Here is a 19,331-nt window from a genome sequence, read left to right on the forward strand (position 1 = left end):
AAACTCTTCACTTCCACTAGAATGGTTTCCAATAGTTTCAGTGAAAATCTGGTTTAACAGAATTTGGAAATGTGGAACCACATGACCACCTTACCTGTTCTCTCCGAGTCTCTTCGGTGCATCCTGGGTTACAAGCACTGAATTTACTTCAAATTTGGCCTAGATATGACAACTGCATTTAAGGTCATGTTACTGAACCATGAAGTGGGCGAAAGCATTCTACTACGGTCTTTCTGGTTCTTCCAGTAATAAATCCCTAAGGGTGGAATTCAAAGTGGACCTATCTAGAGTTAGATTAGGTTTCATGGTATTATAACTGCTTTTTGTCTGTTTGTTTGTTTGTTTATATTATTCCAGTAGTGACATCTATAGGCCTATGAAGAGAAACACTAAAAGACTAACGTTGAATTTACCTGTACTATTTTATGGCCGGTGTGAGTCTGACCTCACACCAAAAAACTACTTTTGGCAACTCCCTGGTGCTGTAAGAGAAAGTCAGGTTAGGGAAACAAAAGGTACGTGACCAAAGGCCCAATCACCAGAGTGCTCCCTCCCAGTCCTTAACTTACTTTGGTTGAATGCACGTAAGAGATCTTCGGAACGTAGAGTGAACATCTAACTGGAGCAGCATAGGAATATCTGGGTACCCACCCAGCTGGGCCCAGAGTGAATACATTGATGTCTTCTCTGTTATTGGGTAACTTGAAGTGGGTAGATCAGCATTCCAGATGGCTTCCATTTGGTCTTCTTGTCTAGAGAATCAGAGAACAAGCACCATTTGGAAGCATCAAACTCTCCTGAACTCCATAGCCATTCAAAAGATATAATTCCTATTCTCGCCCCTTCTCTTCACCACCACCGTGTCCTATAAAGCCCCCCTGGCACCAAGGAACATTAGCTATGCCCACTTTGACTGAGAGATGGATTAAAACAGCAGAATTTGCAGAAATAACGTTTTTTCCCCCTGAAAGTTGCATTTCCATGACTTCACCTACTAATACGTTTTAAAATGACTTTCTTAGCTTCATGGAGTATACACTCCATATGCAGGCTATGTTTCCCCCACAGCAGTCTTTTCCCCTTCCTTCCCAAAGTTTCTACCTTCTTAAAAAAAAAAAAAAAAGTAACGCTTCTAAGTTTCTTCACTGTGTGTATTAAAATAATTTGTTTCTTCGTAAGGAAGAATCAACTTCATTTTTTTTAAGGAACTCAAAATTAGTTATTAAATATTTAAGTAGAAATAAGCCTTTTGCTAAATTAGCTAAGAAAATTAATATTCTCCACTGAACCATATCAAAACTGTGGAGAAGGGGAAGCTCTTGGGCAGGAAAAAAAAACATGAGGTCCCAGATATTATCCAAAGAAAGTTTAATGTCAGTCTTTCCTACCACATACCTGAACTTATTGAATATATCATACTTTTTGTCCTCTTCTTTTAGGATTGGCTGTTGAACAAATTTGGTAGAGGCAGATGTTTGCTTCTTTTTGATGATCAAAGGGATAGGTTGATTTAGATTCAATTTATATATCTCTTGAAGCTAAACATAAATAAATCAGAAAAAGGAAATCATGAAAAGAAAGGGCCAAAGTCTTTAGGAAGGTCTTCCTAGCTGGCCTTAGCTAAACTATGACACTTCCTTGGAAAAGGAATTCTCATTCTCCAAGCCCTTTCTCCCTTCCTCCTGCCACTCCTCGACCTCTACCTGCCTCCAACACACAATTTCAGAGTTGGCAACTATGATGTATAAAAACCGTGGTCCTGCATTAAGTTCTAGTTTTAGTCCTCTCATTTCCCAGCTTTGTGACTTTGGGTTAGTTGCTAATTTTATCTGCACTTCTTTTCTCATTTCTAAAACAAGAATAATAAACACAGGGTTCTTATGAGAGTTGTGTAAGACAATATATTCATCAGTTGTGAAACATTGTGCAAATATAATGATAGCTAACTTTGACTGTCAGGTGCTTTCTATGTATTAATTTATTTGATATTTGCTACCTTATGAGATAGGTACTATTATTATCCTTGTCTTCTTACATATGGGGATATGAAGCTCAGAAAAGTTAAGTGGCTTGCCCAAGATCTCTTAGCTAGTATGTGGTGAAGCTGATTTGAACCCAATCTGGTAGCAGAACCAGCCTCTTGACCATCACTCTGATTCAGTGTATTTATTCATTTCTACCCTTTTCTTCCTTTTTGCTTTTTCCCCTCCCTTCTTGATGCCTTGATACCCACGTCATCATCTAGATTCTAGCTTCCCTGACCCCAGACCCATATTAATCCCCTGAAATGCCCTAGACATTGTAATTCCTGTCAGACAGTTCATGACACTGCCAATTCATCTTGCTTTACTCCATTTACATTGGTCGTATTTTCCCAACCCAGAACTGTCAAAAATATCCAATTTTTGAGGTCAGAGAGTTTTAATGTTTAAAGTGTACTTCTAGGGACTTCCTTGGTAGTCCAGTGGGTAAGGCCCGTTGCTCCCAATGCAGGGGGCCCAGGTTCAATCCCTGGTTGGGGAATGAGATCCCGCATGCATGCCGCAACTAAGACCCGGTGCAGCCAAACTAAACTAAACTAAAATAAACTAAACTAAACTAAAATAAAATGTAACTTCTGGGGAGTTCCCTGATGGCCTAGTGGTTAGGATTCCAGGCTTTCACTGCTGTGGCCTGGATTTAATCCTTGGTTGGGGAACTGAGATCCTGCAAGCTGTGTGGCGTGGCCAAAAAAAAAAGAAAAGAAAAGAAAAGAAAAAGTAACTTCTGGGAAATTCACAATATGTCTATAATGAGAAGTCTCTCTGTACCTTCTAGAGTAGCAAGTAAACTAATCTTGTAAATTATTTACTTTAGTAAAAGAAAATGATGTATAAATATTCCTAGAATTCCAAGAATGTTCCAGAACTCCATGCTGGAGAAAATAATGGGAGCATATAATCCCAGAACAAAGAACTCTAATCTCAGCTCTATAACTTTTGGAAGGTATCACTTCCAAAAGCATACTAATGGTCATCTCAGAGAGGGCTCTGAGACATAATTGGGTGGATGTCAGAGTTCAGCAGGATCTTCTGTGCCTGGTGCTATGTAAGCAAGTTAAGTAAACCCTTATCTCCATTTTTTGTAAATGCATATTAAAACTTGCTTTCTGATAGTTTTGAGGAATGTAACCACCAAGAATCAGCTGGAGAGCAGTGAGCTCAAGAGGTTTCATATCTAGAGGCTGGTAGATGTGGGTTGACTAGGAAGGAGTTGAGCATTTCTGGAAGTCTCTCCTATTCTAACCTTTTCTCATCTAGAGAGTCCAGCCAGTATTCCTGTTGTCAATTTAGGAGTTTCACTGAAGTCACAGTGTAGTGGATTGAATGATGAACTCCCCAGAAGATATGTTCACTCAGAACATGTGAATGTGGCCTTATTTGGAAAAAGGGTCTTTACAGATGTAGTTAAGGATCTCAAGATGAGGTCATCCTGGTTTAACCAGATGGGTCCTAAATCCAATGACACATGGCTTTGTAAGAGGAGAACATAAAACACACTAGGAAGAAGGCCATGGGAAAGACAGAGGCAGAGATTGGAGTTATGCAGCTACAAGCCAAGGAATGCCAAGGATTGTCTATAGCCACCAGAATCTAGAAGAGAGACTTGGAACAAATTTCTCCCTCAGAGCCTCCAGAAGGAACCAACCCTGCCAACACCTTGATTTCTCGAACTGGCCTCCACAACTGTAAGAGAATACATTTCTGTTGTTTTAAGCCATGAAATTTGTAGTATGTTATGGTATCTCCAGGTAACTTATTTTCAAAGCCTACCACTTTGCCTTTTCTTACAACACACTGGGGAGAGGGAAAAGAAAACAGATTATCTGGCTGAATAAGTACGTCATTTTCCTCAGGCACTGATTCTGTTTCTGCTGTAGCGACTTCTGCTTCCCTGTGCAGATCTGCATCACCTTTTTTTGATAGTCATCAATTCTGCTCAGCATTATGTAGAGGTTCTGGGTCTCATAACCTCTCCCAGTATTCTGGATGGCTTGTAACCATTTAATTATGTTGTTTCTTGGAAAAATTAACAAGAATGAGATTCATATAATTACTGACACTAACTCAGCAAACCTGGTGTCACCAGTCTCATCTCATCCTTAGTAAGTAGAGAGAGATAGTATAGGGGTGGCAGGCTTGCTTAATGAGACCTTAATCTAGTTCCCTATATGACTAAACTTTCAAAACTCTATATGACTGTCAAATTTTCATTAACTCCTCACACAGTTTTTAGTGTTAAAATAGTGTTGCTTATTATTTTTTTAATATATTATATTTTAGTATTGATATGTATACAACATATAGAAGGTACTTAATACAATTATGAAAAAGAGTGTCCTTGCCTTCAAAGCACTTACAAGCCAGATTAGGAGACTAATAAGTTGTGTCAGAGAGAGAATGAAATAAATGCTAAATAGCAATTTAGCTGTTTGAGCAAAAAGGAAAACATAATTAATTCTAACAAGAGGAATAAAGAATGCTTCATAGGAAGACATTGAATAGGATCTTGAGGAACAGTCATAAAAATGTAGTACCCTCTTTACTATAATGTAGTAAGCCACAATGTTTGGGCCTCCAAAACATGGTTTTTTGCCATCCCTATTCTACAGGAGAGGAAAAGGATTCTGAGCAAAGTTAAGTAATTTTCTAAAGTCACATAATTGATAAATAACAGATTTGGGAAGCAAACCCAGATCTTTTCTCTTTCCACAATACCAGTATTTCTCAAAGTGTGGACCCTAATCACCTGGACTGAATCATTTTGTTGGGGGTGGGAGGGTGGTGCTTGTTGAAAATGCAGATTCCAGGGTGCATCCCCAGACCGTTTGAATAAAAAATCTTGGTGGTAAGCTTCAGGATCTGTATTTTAAAAAAAATCTCAGGTAAACCTTACAGCCACTGAAGTTTGAGAAAAAGGGGATGAAGAATTCCAGGTTGAGGGAACACTATAAATAAAGGCAAGACAATGAAAGTTATATTTTGGGAGTGGTGAATACTCTGGAACTTTTAGACCACAGATATGTGAAAGGATATAGTGGGGGATGAGACTGATATAGCTGGATTATGAAAGGCTTTAAACAGCATATTATGGAGTTTGGATTTTGGGGGAGGTAGGCAATGGGAACCCACTGAAGATGTTTTTCTGAATATACGTATTTTACATATATAGAGAGAGGGGGAAGGGAATAACTCTTAGGTCTCTTTGTGGGTTGTAATAGCTTAGAACCTACTGTATATATGGATCATTTAATACTTAAATATATTAACTTTCTGAGTTAATTTTATATTTTATTATTATTATTTTTTTTGGCTGCGTTGGGTCTTCATTGCTGCGTCCGGGCTTTCTCCAGTTGTGGTGAACGGGGGCTACTCTTTGTTGTGGTGCAGGGACTTCTCATTGCAGTGGCTTCTCTTGCTGCGGAGCATGGACTCTAGGTACGTGGGCTTCATTAGTTGCAGCACACGGGCTCAGTAGTTGGGGCGAGCGGGCTCTAGAGTGCAGGCTCAGTAGGTGTGGCACACGGGCTTAGTTGCTCCATGGCATGTGGGATCTTCCCGGACCAGGGATCGTCCCCTGCATGGGCAGGCGGATTCTCAACCTCTGCGCCACCAGGGAAGTCCCCTTGCAACCATTCTTTGAAGTAATTATCATTACATCAATTTTACAAATTTGAGTCAGCACATTTGAGTGTTAGAGAAGTTCAGAACTGGAAATTCGAGCCAAGGTCTTCCTGACATCAGAGAAAAAGCATGATCAGAATTTGGATATAAAACTATTACTACCCTCCTACACTGTTGGTGGGAATGTAAATTGGTGCAGCCTCTATGGAGAACAGGATGTAGGTTCCCTAAAAAACTAAAAATAGAGTTACCATATGATCCTGCAATCCCACTCCTGGGCATATATCTGGAGAAAACTCTAATTTGAAAAGATACACGTTCTTTTGAAAAGATACATGCACCCCAATGTTCATAGCAGCACTATTTACCATAGCCAAGACATGGAAGCAACCTAGAAGTCCATCAACAGATGAATGGATAAAGATGTGGTATATATAGACAATGGAATATTACTCAGCCATAAAAAGAATGAAATCATGCCATTTGCAGCATATGGATGGACCCAAATTTTATCATATTAAGTGAAGTAAGTCAGACAGAGAAAGACAAATATCATATGATATCACTGATATGTGGCATCTGAAAAAATGGTACAGGGAATTCCCTGGCGGTCCAGTGGTTAGGACTTCATGCTTCCCTGCTTCCACTGCAGGGGACACGGGTTCGATCCCTGGTTGAACTAAGATCCTGCAAACCACATGGCATGGCCAAAAAAAAAAAAAAAGATAAAAATGAACTTATTTACAAAGCAGAAATAGACTCATAGACATAGAAAACAAACTTATGGTTACCAAAGTGGTTACCAGGGGTTGGGGGAGATGAATTAGGAGTTTGGGATCAACATATACACACTACTATATATAAAATAGGTAAACAACAAGGACCTGCTGTATAGCACAGGAAACTATACTCAGTATCCTGTAATAACCTATAATGGAAAAGAATCTGAAAACGAATGTATATATATTTATATGTATATATGTATAACTGAATCACTTTGCAACGAACACAACATTGTAAATTAACTATATATCAATTTTTAAAAATTAAAAAATAAATAAAAATACTTTATTGCTAAAAAATTCTAACAGTCATCTGAGCTGGTAGAGAATCTTGCCTCAGTGCTGATGGCTGCTGACTGATCAGGTGGTGGTTGCTGAAGGTTTGGGTGGCTTTGGCAATTTCTTAAAAAAAGACAACAATGGAGTTTGCTGCATCCATTGACTTGTCCTTTTACGAATGATATCTCTGTAGCCTGCAGAGCTGTGTGATAGCATTTTTTGTTTGTTTGTTTGATAGCATTTTATCCATGGTAGAACTTCTTTTAAAATTAGAGTCAGTCCTCTCAAACCCTGCCACTGCTTTAACAGCTAAGTTTATGTAATATCCTAAATCCTTTGTTGTCATTTCAACAGTCTTCCCAGCGTCTTCATCAGAAGAATCTATCTCAAGAAACCACTTTCTTTGCTCTTCCATAAGAAGCAACTCCTCATCTATTCAGGTTTCATCATGAGATGGTAGCAATTCAGTCCCATCTTCAGGCTCTACTTCTACTTCTAGTTCTCTTGCTGTTTCTACCACATCTGCAGTTACTTCTTACACTGAAGTCTTGAGCTGCTCAGTTATCCATGAAGGTTGGAATCAATTTCTTCTAAACTCCTGTTCACGTTGGTATTTTGCCTTCTTTCCATGAATCATGAATGATCTTAATGGCATCTAGAATGGTGAATCCTTTCCAGGTTTTTAATTGACTTTGCACAGATCCATTATCTATGGCAGCTACTGTATAGCCTTACGAAATCTATTTCTTAAATAATAAGACTTGAAAGTCGAAATTACTCCTTGATCCATGGGCTGCAGAGTGGAAGCTGTGTTAGCAGGCATGAAAACAATGTGAATCTTAATGGAGATTAAGATTAATGGAGCATCTCCATTAGAGCTCTTGGGTGACCAGGTGCATTGTCAATGAGCAGTAATATTTTGAAAGGAATCTTTTTTTTCTGAGCAGTAGGTCTCAATAGTAGGCCTAAAATATTTAGTAAACCATGTTGTCAATAGTTGTGCTGTCATCTAAGCTTTGCTGTTTCATTGATAGAACATAGCAGAGTAGATTTAGCATTTTAATTTAGCATGGTTAATGAGCACTGGCTTCAACTTAAAGTCACCAGCTGCATTAGCCCCTAACAAGAGAGTCAGCCTGTCCTTCAAAGCTCTGAAGCCTTGAAGTCAGGCATTGACTAATCCTCTCTAGCTATGAAAGTCCTAGATGGCATCTTCTTCCAATATAAGGCTGTTTTGTATACATTGAAAATCTGTTTTTTAATATAGCCACCTTCATTACTTATTTTAGCTAGATCTGGATAACTTGCTCCAGCTTCTACATTAGCACTTGCTGCTTCACCTTGCACTTTGATGTTATGAAGAGGCTTCTTTCCTTAAACCTCATAAATCAACCTCTGCTAGCTTCAGACTTTTCTTCTGCAGCTTTCTCACCTCTCTCAGCCTTCATAGAATTGAAGAGACTTAGGGCCGTGCTCTGGATTAGGCTTTCAATTAAGGGAATGTCATGGCTGGTTTGATCTTCTATCCAGACCAGTAAAAGTTTCTCCACATCAGCAATAAGGCTGTTTGTCTTTCTTATCATTCATGTGTTCACTAGAGTAGCACTTTCAATTTCCTTCAAGAACTTTTCCTTTGCATTCACAACTTAGCTAACTGTGCAAAAGGCCTAGCTTTCAGCCTTTCTCAGCTTTCAACATGCCTTCCTTACTAAGCTCATTCATGTCTAGCTTTTGACTTAAAGTGATAAAGTGAGGGACCTGAGACTCTTCCTTCCACTTTAACACTTAGAGGCCATAGTAGGGTTATTAACTGGCCTAACTTCAATATTGTTGTGTGTCTCGGGATAGGGAAGCCCAAGGAGAGGGAGAGAGATGGGGGAACGGCCGATTGGTGAAGCAGTCAGAACACACAAAACATTTATCATTTAAATTTGCCATCTTATATGGATACGGTTCATCGTGCCCCGAAACAGTTACTGGTTTCCACCGACAGACACACACACACACACACACACACACACACACACACACACATGCAACTTTGCTTCTTTCTTCCTTTCTTTGTCCTGCTAGACTCTCTGCCTTTGCTGCCTTACTGACTTTTACTAGTTCTTTGAGACATAGTTCAAAGGTCTGGACTCCTAGAAGCTTTACCTAACTCTCCCCTCTCCTCAGTCCTCTTGTATAGAGTAGGTGATATATTCTTTCCACATCATACTATATAATCATTTGTTTGTATGACTGTCTCTTAGTAGACTTTGAGTGCCCTCAAGGCAGGGTTATGGCTTATCCATTTTTGTATCCTTCCACCCTCTACCCCCTGGGCCTAACCCAGCCCCTGGCATGTAGTGGATATTTTAAATGTTGATGAATTAAATGATAAGTTAAATCCTATCTAGTCACCGCAACATTTAGTATCTTTAAGAACTTTCTCCAATATATATGGAAATGAAATGTTTCATTATCAGCATCTGGTGTAATTTTACATTCTTTCCATCATTGCTTTTCAGGTATATTACACTGATCATGTGGTAATACAACTCTAAAACTGTATTTTAGCATTTAAACATGGAATCTTTACTTACAGAGGTTCTACAAAACTTTCTTTATTCAAAAATAGTTTATATTATTATACTTTATGTTTTCTCTCCCATATAATGTTAGAATCTTCTTGACTCAGCCATTTTTATTATGGAATCTTTCAGCTGTCAATATTTAATTCCTTGTTATACCTGTTGGTGATTTGATTATTATAACATTAAATATTAAAGAAGAGCTTTCTGAAGAATGAACAAATTGATCCTTGATGGATCAATTATAAAAGTTATAAGTGTATAAATTAAATATTGTTGTGAAATGTTGATCTATATATTTCAATTTTTAAATGATTTTACTAAAACAGGTCACATCATGTCACTTAGATCTTCAAAATCTTCACTAAAATTAAACAAACTTAATTGCCATATAAAAATTAAGAAAGTTGTCATAGAATTCCCCCCAAAAGTACCAAGCCCATATAATATCATAGGTGAAATCTACCAAACTTACAAAGAATAGCTAATTTTATCATTAAACTGTTCCAGAGCATAGAAAAAAAATAAGCTTTCACATTTTTTAAATGATATAAACTTAAACCAAAATTTGACAAAGATAGCACCAAGAGAAGTAAACCACCAAACTTACTAATGAATATCAATGCAAAGTAAAATCCTAAATAAAATATTAGCAAATGTAACACATTCAAAGAAAGGTACAACAAGGACAAATTCCAGGGATGTGATGATGGTTTAAAATAATTAATCATATTAATAGAGCTGAGGAGAAAATATGTTCTCTAATAACCATGAAAATGAAGTGCTGAAATCACATTTAACAAAATGTGATTTAATAAATTTAACAAAATTCAACATCCACTCTTGATTTAAAAAAAATAACAGAACAGGAGCTGACAGATACTTCTTTAATATGATAAAATGTATTTCAACCCAAAAGCCAGCATTTTTTAATGACATATACTAGAAAGATGTCCACTATCACCACTATAATAATTAGCAATGAAAGGACTTACATTTTGGCATTCTGAGTTACAAAGGAATGGAGAAAATAACCCCCCTCAAAATGAAGTTGACTAAGGTTAAAGTTGTTTTGTAACTTTTTCAGAAAGGAGAATATAAATATAAACAATCCTTTTAAATGTTCTTGAAGGTGAGTTTTTCCTAGAAAAAAATAACATGGGACCATGGAAGGGCACTACTAGCTGTTACTCAGGGCAAGTCAAATGAACAAAGATGGCCTTGTGGCCACATCACCAATATTTTTTAATATAGTTCTGAAGGTACTAATCAATTCAGGTAGACAGGGACAGAAATGAGATGTTTAAAAGTTGGAAATTCTAGATGTAAAAAATTATTATTTGCAGGTGATATGATTATGTAATTGGAAAACTCAAGAATATCAACTGAAAACCTATCACATGCTTTCGAATACAGTAAGATGGCTGCATACAAAATTGATACAGAGAAATCTAGCCTTCATTTATACAAATAACAACCAGTTAGAAGGTATCATAGAAGAAGAGAGTCCATTTACAATAGTAACAACAAAAATAAAAACTAGCAAGATATACACTTATGGCAGAATATGCAAGAGCTAGATGAAAACTTTAGAATGCTCCAACAGGACACATGCACACACACACACACGTGCACATGCACACACAAACGACCTGAACAAAAGCAAAGGTATATCATTTTCTTGAATAGGAAGACTATATTAATAAAGATAAACTGGGTTTTGCTGTTTGTAAACAAAAGTTTACCTGTTGCTCATACTACAAATCCATCATAGCTTTGCAGGGAATGAGCTTCATTCTATACTCTCAGGAACACAGGCTAACAGAGCAGTCATCACCTTGAACACTATAGGTTATCATACCAGAGGAAAAGGAGACTCTAGAGGGTCTCAAACTGACAATGACAAGCTTAGTACAGAAATGATACACATTAATTCTGCTCACATCTCATTGACAAGTACTGGCAAATAGTACTAACTACCACGAAGACTCAGCATCATAAAAATAAAACTGCAATAAATAACAGAGAATAGAAGTAACTCATCTATATGCAATCAATAAAAAATCATAGAAAATCCAGTTATGGACTTAAATGATACAACAATTTATGATGAAGCTACATTCAAATCAATGAGGGAAAAAGGTAGATTATTTTGTAAATAGTGATGGGGCAACTGTGCAGCCATGTGGGGGAGTGAAAAACATCACACCTATATCTCACAACAGAAAGCTTAGAATCGAAGACTTAAATGTAAAACAAACAAACAAAAAACTAATAACCAACCATAAAAGTACTAAAAGCAACCTAGAAATAATTTTTTTATATTTCTCATAGTGGAGAGGGCCTTTCTAAATATGGTACAAAGCATTATTGCAAATATTGATATAGGGACTTCCATGGTGGTCCAGTGGGTAAGACTCCAAGTTCCCAGTGCAAGAGGCTCGGCTTCGATCCCTGGTCAGGGAACTAGATCCCGCATACATGCCGCAACTAAGAGTCCGCGTACCACAACTAAGACGTCCACATGCCGCAACTAAGACCCAGTGCATCCAAAATAAGTAAATAAATATTTAAATAAGAAAATATAAACACATAAAAATCAAAATTTTTTTAGAAAGCAGAAACCACCAAAAGCAGAGTCAAAACACAAGTGGGGGAAATTTGGCAATTTATGTCACAGACAAGGGACTAATTTTACAAATATTTGAACAGGCCCCACGAATCAATTAAAAAAGCAACTTGACAACCCAACTGAAAAATGGGCAAAGTATTGAATAGAATCTTCACAGAAAATAAAATACAGATGGCTCTTAAGTCTATGAAAAGATGCTTAACCTCAACCTATAATAAAAGTAATGCAAATTAAAGCATTGAAATGCCATATTTTATCTATTACATTGGCAATGAACCAAAAAACTGATAATATTTCATGTTAGTCTTGATGTGGGGAAGTACTCTTTTATAATGCTGACCAATGTATAAATTGTTACCAGTTGGAAGTTACCATTCTTCCAGTTGGAAGCATTTCTAAACTTCTGAAGTTGATATTTTGGAGATCAACCATGATCCACAAAATATACTTAAGCATGTCTGCTAGAGATATAAATGAATGAAATAGATGCTATAAGACATTTTTTATTTCCTAAAAAATATACTTCCTTTTACTATCTTAAATATGCTTCCATTCCACAGACCTTCTATAAGAGAATCTTTTAGAACATCTAATCTGACAAATATGTATACACTTATAGGGCAGTGAGGGAGGATATTTGAAATCAGGACTAAACCTGATTTCAGAAAACTGGACACACAATATTTATATCTACCTTGCACACTGGATCAGCCTATAGGCAATGTACTTGTGGAATAGGTATCCCAGCCGAACTTTGTCCGTATGAAGTGTCTCAATTATGAGATTCCTAGCTGTTGTGTGTAGTTGTGAAGGGAGTATAGAAGCTTTTGTTGCCTGATTTAAGAGAATCAGGTTCTTCTGCTGAGCCTCCACATCAACAAAATAGTTCTGTTCTTTGAGCTCTTGGGGATAGGAAGTGGGCACCATCATCTTGGTTTTCTGGGTACCTGAAAGTGAGGTCAGTATCCAGGTCTTATCTATAGGGGGAAATCGGGATTTCTGGTCCCATTCAGAAGGTGAGCTCTGTGATGTTTTGGGTAGTAAGAGAAGGTAGTGATATTACAGGCTTAATGAGAGTAGGAAGGGCCCCCTCATCAATGTAAGGGGTTTGGGATACTGGTGTCCTGTAATCAGTGAGATAGGACTTAAATGTTCTAAATTGTTCCATAGCAAAAGGATCTCGGGGGTCTCTGGATTTCTTCATAAGTGTCAGAGACCTCTGATATTTGGAACTTCTTAGTGGTGAAAGGGGCTTGAGGTACCTTGAAACTGGGAGCACTGGGATGGACCAATGCTGATTTAGGTTTCAGAGAAGAAATAATTGACAATCTTTCCTTACTTTTCTTAGAGACAGGAGAGGACAAATTTTTCTGGGGCTTTCCAGGGGTTGAGGGAGCCCATAGTGTAGGGCGTTGCCCAGGGGTGGGAGGGATCCATAGTGGGCAAGCTTGCCCAAGAAGGGTCCATGGTGACAGATGCTGCCTAAGGGTAGAAGGGGCTTGTAGATAGCTCATGGGTGGCAGAGGTCTGGAATGCCTGAGGCTGCTCAGAGAGGGTTAAGGGTCCAGATTCCAAGAGTTCCTCAGGGGTGGAAGAAGCCCCAGGAACCAAGCACTTCCTATGAGAGAAAGGAGCCCAGATACTGGGAATCTGTGCAGAAGTGGCTGGGACTCCAGATATAAGGAGCTGTCTGAGGTCAAGAAGGGGCTTCAATATCAGAGGCAACTGGGGAGTCACAATGTCCCTAGATATGAAGAATTGCCTAGAACTAAGAAGGGCCTGGTGCAAGGGGCTGCCCTGGAGTGGGAGAGGGCCCAGATATTGGGCTGGGGACTGGAGCTGGGAACCGAACAGAGGTGGATTGACCCTTAGAAACTGGGGTCTGTCTAGAGGAAGGAAAAGTCTGTGGTGCCAGGAGCTTCCTGGGCTCTGAAGGAATCCTCATTCCCAAGGATTTCCCAGGGACAAAGGGGGCTTGTGTAAGAGGAGACCTTGATATCTGCGAAGGAGTAGAAGAGACCTCAGATAGAGGGGACTTCTCAGCAACAGGAGCAGATGGTACTGGGGACTGCTTAGGAATGTGAGGAGCACGTGTTGTGACAGCTATATCAGTAACGGAAAAGACCCCAACTTCCAGAGTATGTCTTGAAGGAGGACCAGGCCTGCGTGGTAAGGACTGCTCATTAATAAGAAGAGCTCCTAATTTTAGGTCCTGCTCAGACCTGAGAGTAATACCCATGGACTGGGCCTGTCCTGGGGTGAAAGGGGCTCCCAAAGGTTGGATTTGTTCTGGGATGTGGGGAGATTCTAAGGTATAGTTGTTATCTGAGGTGGGAGGAACTCCTAATTCCTCAAACTGTTCTGGAGAGAGAGAAACCCCCAATGCTTGAGCCTGTCCTAAAGTGAGAGGGGCCCCCAAGTCCTGGGCCTGCTGAGGGGTGACATGGATCCCCAGTCCCTGGGCCTGTTGAGGGGTGAGAGTGATCCCCAGTTCCTGGGTCTGCTGAGCGGTGACATGGGGGACCACCTGTGCCTGGGCCTGTTCAGGGGTGACATGAATCCCCGGTGTCTGGGCCTGCTCATGGCTGAGAGTTATCCCCAATGCCTGGACTTGCTGAGGGGTAAGAGTGACCCTCAGTACATGGGCCTGCTCAGGTGCGTGGGCTGCTCCCAAACCCTGAGACATCTTAGGAGTAGGGTTTTCCCCCAATTCCTGAACCTGATGGGAGGTGGGGGTGATTCCCAGTGCCTTGGCCTCTTCAGGGGTGAGGTCAATTTCCATTGCCTGGGCCTGCTGAGGGGTAAGAGTAATGGACTTTGTGGGAGACTGTCCAGAAATAGAAAAGGCTCCTGGTGAGGAAGATTGTGTAGCGATGGGAGGAATGATTGGTATGGGGTGCTTTCCATAGCCAGATTCTCTAATTTCTTAAGATTCCCATTGAACTCTCTTCTTTGGTGTAACTGCAGTGCGTCTTTTGGTGTGCTCTGCCACCTGGAAGACAATGTCACTGAAGTGTGACTGAGCACCTGTTCTGGTTGTTCAGAGGTTTTCATCTCCTTTGCTGTTTTCTGCTTCTGCCTTTCATGGTCCTCTACCTTTCTCCTTGGCTTCTGCTTCTCCTCCTCTCTCTCCCGACTGCTTTCTTGCTCCAGATGTCTCACTTCCTTCTGAACCTGCATCACCTGCTGTCCTTTCTCCTTCTCCAAGGGCACTCCTTGTTCTTTCATTTTTTGCTTCCATGCTTCCAGCTGCTGCTGCTTTGACTTCTGATGCCCTTCTTTCTCCTCTTCCCTTTTCTTTTGCCTCTCATCTGGCTCAATCTGCTTTTGCATCCTCTGTTTTTGCTGTCCCTTCCACACCTCTTCTTCCTGCCACTGTTTCTGCTTCTGTTGCCCTCGCTTTCCCTCCTTCATTGGGAGCCATGCCTCTTCCTTTTCCAAATTCTTATTTATCATCTCATAGCTCCTTTCTTCTAGCCTTTGTTTTTCCTTCTCCTTGTGGTCTTTCCCTACTGTTGAGGCTACAGGAACATCCCGTTCACTTTCTATTTCAGCCAAGATCATTTGTATTAAATTGTCAGTTAGTGGGCCAAGGCTCTCCTGTGAAAGTAAGGTGCTAATTTCTGACTTTGCACTAATCTGCTTCTGAAAATGCAATTCTGGCATAAATGAGACCACCTTTTTTCGCTTCATAGGTTTCTCTCCAATTTGTCCTGCATTTTTTATATCTTTGTATTTTCTCAAGATTTTTGTCACAGTTTCAGCCACTTTTTGGAAATATTCCTCGATTTTTGCCTTTATGATTCCTAATTTTTCAACTTCTGCTCTTTTTAATAATAACTCTTCTTTTGACCTAGTCTTTTTATCCAAAGGCTTTCCTATGTTATCGATTTTCTCTTTTAGGAATGACACTATGGCTTTCTGAAATTCTTCTAGATTACTCTGTTCTCTTTTGCCATCTGGAGTTCCTGAAGTCTCTTTAGTTATCCTAGACTGTGATTTAACAAGTTCAAGAGACTTGACTTTCTTGGCGAAGACTGACATATCCTTCTCTTCAGTTTTTTCTTCTTTGCTTATAATGGTTCCTGGAGAGATTTGGTGTTTCTTTCCTTTTATTTTCATTCTCTCAGAGGAATAATCAAGTTGGCTCAACCTGGATGGCTCTGCTTGGCTACTCATCTCACTTCTGCCTTCTTCGTCCATTGACTCAATGATGAGTTCCTCTTTATTCTCTGAAGAAATTTGACTTTTGCTATGGGAATATTCAGGTTTGGCTTTCCTGAGTCTTTCCCATATACTACTGGTTCCACTTTTGCCACCTTGGCTCTTTGTGTCAGAAGGGAAATCAGAAGGAAAATGTTGACTTTTTGATTCAGTGAGTGACTTTGATTTGCTTTCAGAAAATGATTTTATTTCTTTTCTCTTCTTTTCTAGTGCTTGTATTTCAAAGTGGTGATCAAGTTTGGGCCCTGTGACTTTCTGTTTACCTTTATCATCATTCACATTTGATTCGGAGGTCTCCTGCACATATGGGCCTTTTGTGCGCTTTCCTTTCTGTGATTGGTACTGATCAGTCCCATCTTTCTGAAAGGCACCGCCTTTCTTCGCTGATATCTTATCTATAATGATATCTTCAGTGATCTCTTCAGAAGACTTTTTCTGTTTTTTTTCAGGTAAAGGGTATTGCTGGTCAGTTATATCTGAAATCGTCTCACCTTGGGCTATATATGAAGGAGATGAGTCCCACTTGATCCCCAAGGCTTTGGTCCCTTTTTGGGGAGCCTCATCTACAACAATTTCAAATTCTTTGGCCAAAATATTATCTACACTGTCTAATGTGTCAGCTTGGCTAATGGCTAATTGTGGAGAAGGCTCAGGTAACACTCTCAGTGTTGATGTGGGCAATGCTTGGTGTTCTACACCTTTGGATCGAACAAGGTGTTTATATTTTTCTTCTGCTTCTTGAAGTTTCTGCTGAAGCATTTCATTTTTTTTACTGAGATCTTGTATTATCTTCAGGGAAATCTCTTTTTCTCTTTCACTTGTCTCATTTGTATACATATTGGCACTTTGGAGGTTAATAACTTGCACTTCATCATTTAGTGTACTCAAAGCTTTAGAAAGGTTTTCTATTGTTGATGACATATATTTAATAGCATTGTTTTCCAATTTATTGAACACTGCAGTATCTTTGAGTTCCTGTAGCATATCTTGGATTTCTGAAACCTTTGTATTTGTTGCAAATTGATCACTAATCGTCTGATCTGGTCTTAAAGCATGAGCTGTTGCAGGTCGCTGTATAACACTTTCTATCCAAGATTTCCATAGAGAACCTCTAGATGCTAGAAGAAATAAATAAATAAATAAAATAATGAGATCGCATTTCTTCTTTTGTGCTGTGCTCTATGTTTAAGCCTAAGGAATTTAGCCTAAATTAACAGATAGATATAGGATAAAGTTTCATCAGGTAAGTTTGGCCCCAAAATAAACAGCATTATTTTCAAAAGAATGACTCTTTTCCCACAATCATCTAGAAGTTCTTCTTCCAGAGTTTAGGAGAACTCAGCTGTGACCTCAACTTACTTTCGATTACAATTTTGAGATTAGACATAAGGTAAACCAGAACTTTCCTTTGGTTTTGATTATGCTTGGCGCTTTCCATTTTCTTTCTTGGGTTCCTATCTTTCTTTTCTCCCTTTTCTGAGTCGAAGCTAACCTTGATTCTTTCAAAAGGATCACAAAAGAATAGAAAGCAAACATTTGAAGGGATTTCCAAAATGGCTGAATGAGAAACTCAGCAAATTTTTCCCAAAAAGGCAATGAAAAAACTGAGCAAAACTGCCAAAAACAATCATTTTAGGACGTTGGAAACTGAGCAAAGGCATACAACAAATTGAGAAGAATTTATTCAAGAAAAATTTGCTATGATGTTTTAGCCTGGAGCTGCTTGCATCTCCAACTCCCTAGCCCTATGGCCTGAGTTCTACCAGAGTGAGGCAGCCTGTGAGGACTGACAGCTCTACTGCCTGAGGGGGTTGATTTGATCTAGAGCAAAGCAATTCTTTAACAATACTACTTTAACCCATACACAGATCCGTTAGCAAAGAGTAGAAGCCTTACTGGATCAATCTGGATTAATTAACGATTGACTAATCATTGACTGACCACTAAGCTATGCTGACCCAAAAGTAACCCCTAAAATTCAGGCTTAAAAATAAAAATAAACAAACAAAAAAACACAACTGAGTAGAGATATCAGTGGTTGCCCACTGTGGGGGATACAGACTCCACCAAATTAGTCCAGACAAGTCACTAAAAAACAAACCAAAAAGGCAACAAAAACAAACTCTGGAGGTTGTAAGGAGAATCAAAATCCAGAGTTGCTACAATATATTACCTAAAATGTCCAGTTTTCAACATAAAAAAAAGCATGCAAAGTAACAGAAAAGTGTGACCCATACACAGGAGGAAAAGCAGTCAGTAGAAATTGTCTCAGGGACCAGGGAGAGGAGGTGGGCAGATGTTGGACTTATCAGAAAAAAAGAAGCAGTTATAAATAGGTCCAAAAAACTAAAAGAAACCATATTTTAAAATAAAAGTATGATGACAATTACTCGTCAAATAGAGCATATCATTAAAGAGATGAAAACTGGAAAACCAAGTGGAAAAATTGGAGTTGAGTAGTACAATAACTGAAATGAAAAATTCACCAAAAGGGCTCAACAGCATGTATGAGCTTACAGAAGAAAATAACCAGCAAACCCGATGCTAGATAACTAGAGATTGTCTACTCTGAAGAACAGGGAGGAAAAAGAATAAAGAAAAATGAACAAAGCCTCAGAGACTTGTAAGGTACCATCAAGCATACCAATGTACAAGCAATAGAAATCCCAGAAGAAGAAGACAGTGGGGCATTAAAAGTATTTGAAGAAATAATGGCCAGATCATCTCAAATTTGATGAAAGGCATTAATCAACACGTTCAAGAAGCTCAGCAAATTCTAAGTGGGATAAATACTGAAAGATCAATACCTAGAACATCATAGTCAAACTGTTGAAAGCCAGACAAAGTGAGAGAATCTTTAAAGCAAAAAGAGAAAAATGACTCATCACAATCAAAGGAGACCCATTTAGAACAGGGGAACTGCAGTAAATTTAACAGGTCACTTCTTATCGGAAACAGTGGAGGCAGAAGGCAGTGGGATGGTATATTCAAAGTGCTGAAAGAATAATACTATTAACCAAGAATTCTATGTCCACCAAAACTATTCTTCAAAAATAACCAGCAAACTTGATGCTAGATTGCTAGAAGTTAAGACATCCATTCCCTGAAATAACACTCTTCCCAAAGTAGCATGAATGTACAGCCCTCATAACCATCATTATTGCATGTTTTTAAACAC

General features: G+C 38.9%; 1 protein-coding gene across 1 annotated transcript in view; it reads right to left on the reverse strand.

Annotated features, from left to right (window-relative positions):
• Nucleotides 1-308: 308 nt before the first annotated feature.
• FAM186A (family with sequence similarity 186 member A) overlaps nt 309-19,331 on the reverse strand; it is a 64,388-nt gene continuing 45,365 nt past the window's right edge. Inside the window, 9 exon segments of the mRNA XM_089921576.1 lie at nt 309-752; nt 1,396-1,540; nt 3,868-4,058; nt 12,624-12,974; nt 12,976-13,115; nt 13,117-13,438; nt 13,440-13,712; nt 13,714-14,836; nt 14,839-17,271. Of these exon segments, the coding sequence (XP_089777702.1) occupies nt 566-752; nt 1,396-1,540; nt 3,868-4,058; nt 12,624-12,974; nt 12,976-13,115; nt 13,117-13,438; nt 13,440-13,712; nt 13,714-14,836; nt 14,839-17,271 (5,165 nt within the window). The 3' untranslated portion in view covers nt 309-565.

The sequence above is a fragment of the Delphinapterus leucas genome, chromosome 11 (genome assembly GCF_059928025.1).
Source record: "Delphinapterus leucas isolate spDelLeu-1000000601 "Yukka" chromosome 11, BTC_Dleu_Yukka2, whole genome shotgun sequence".
NCBI lineage: Eukaryota > Metazoa > Chordata > Mammalia > Artiodactyla > Monodontidae > Delphinapterus > Delphinapterus leucas.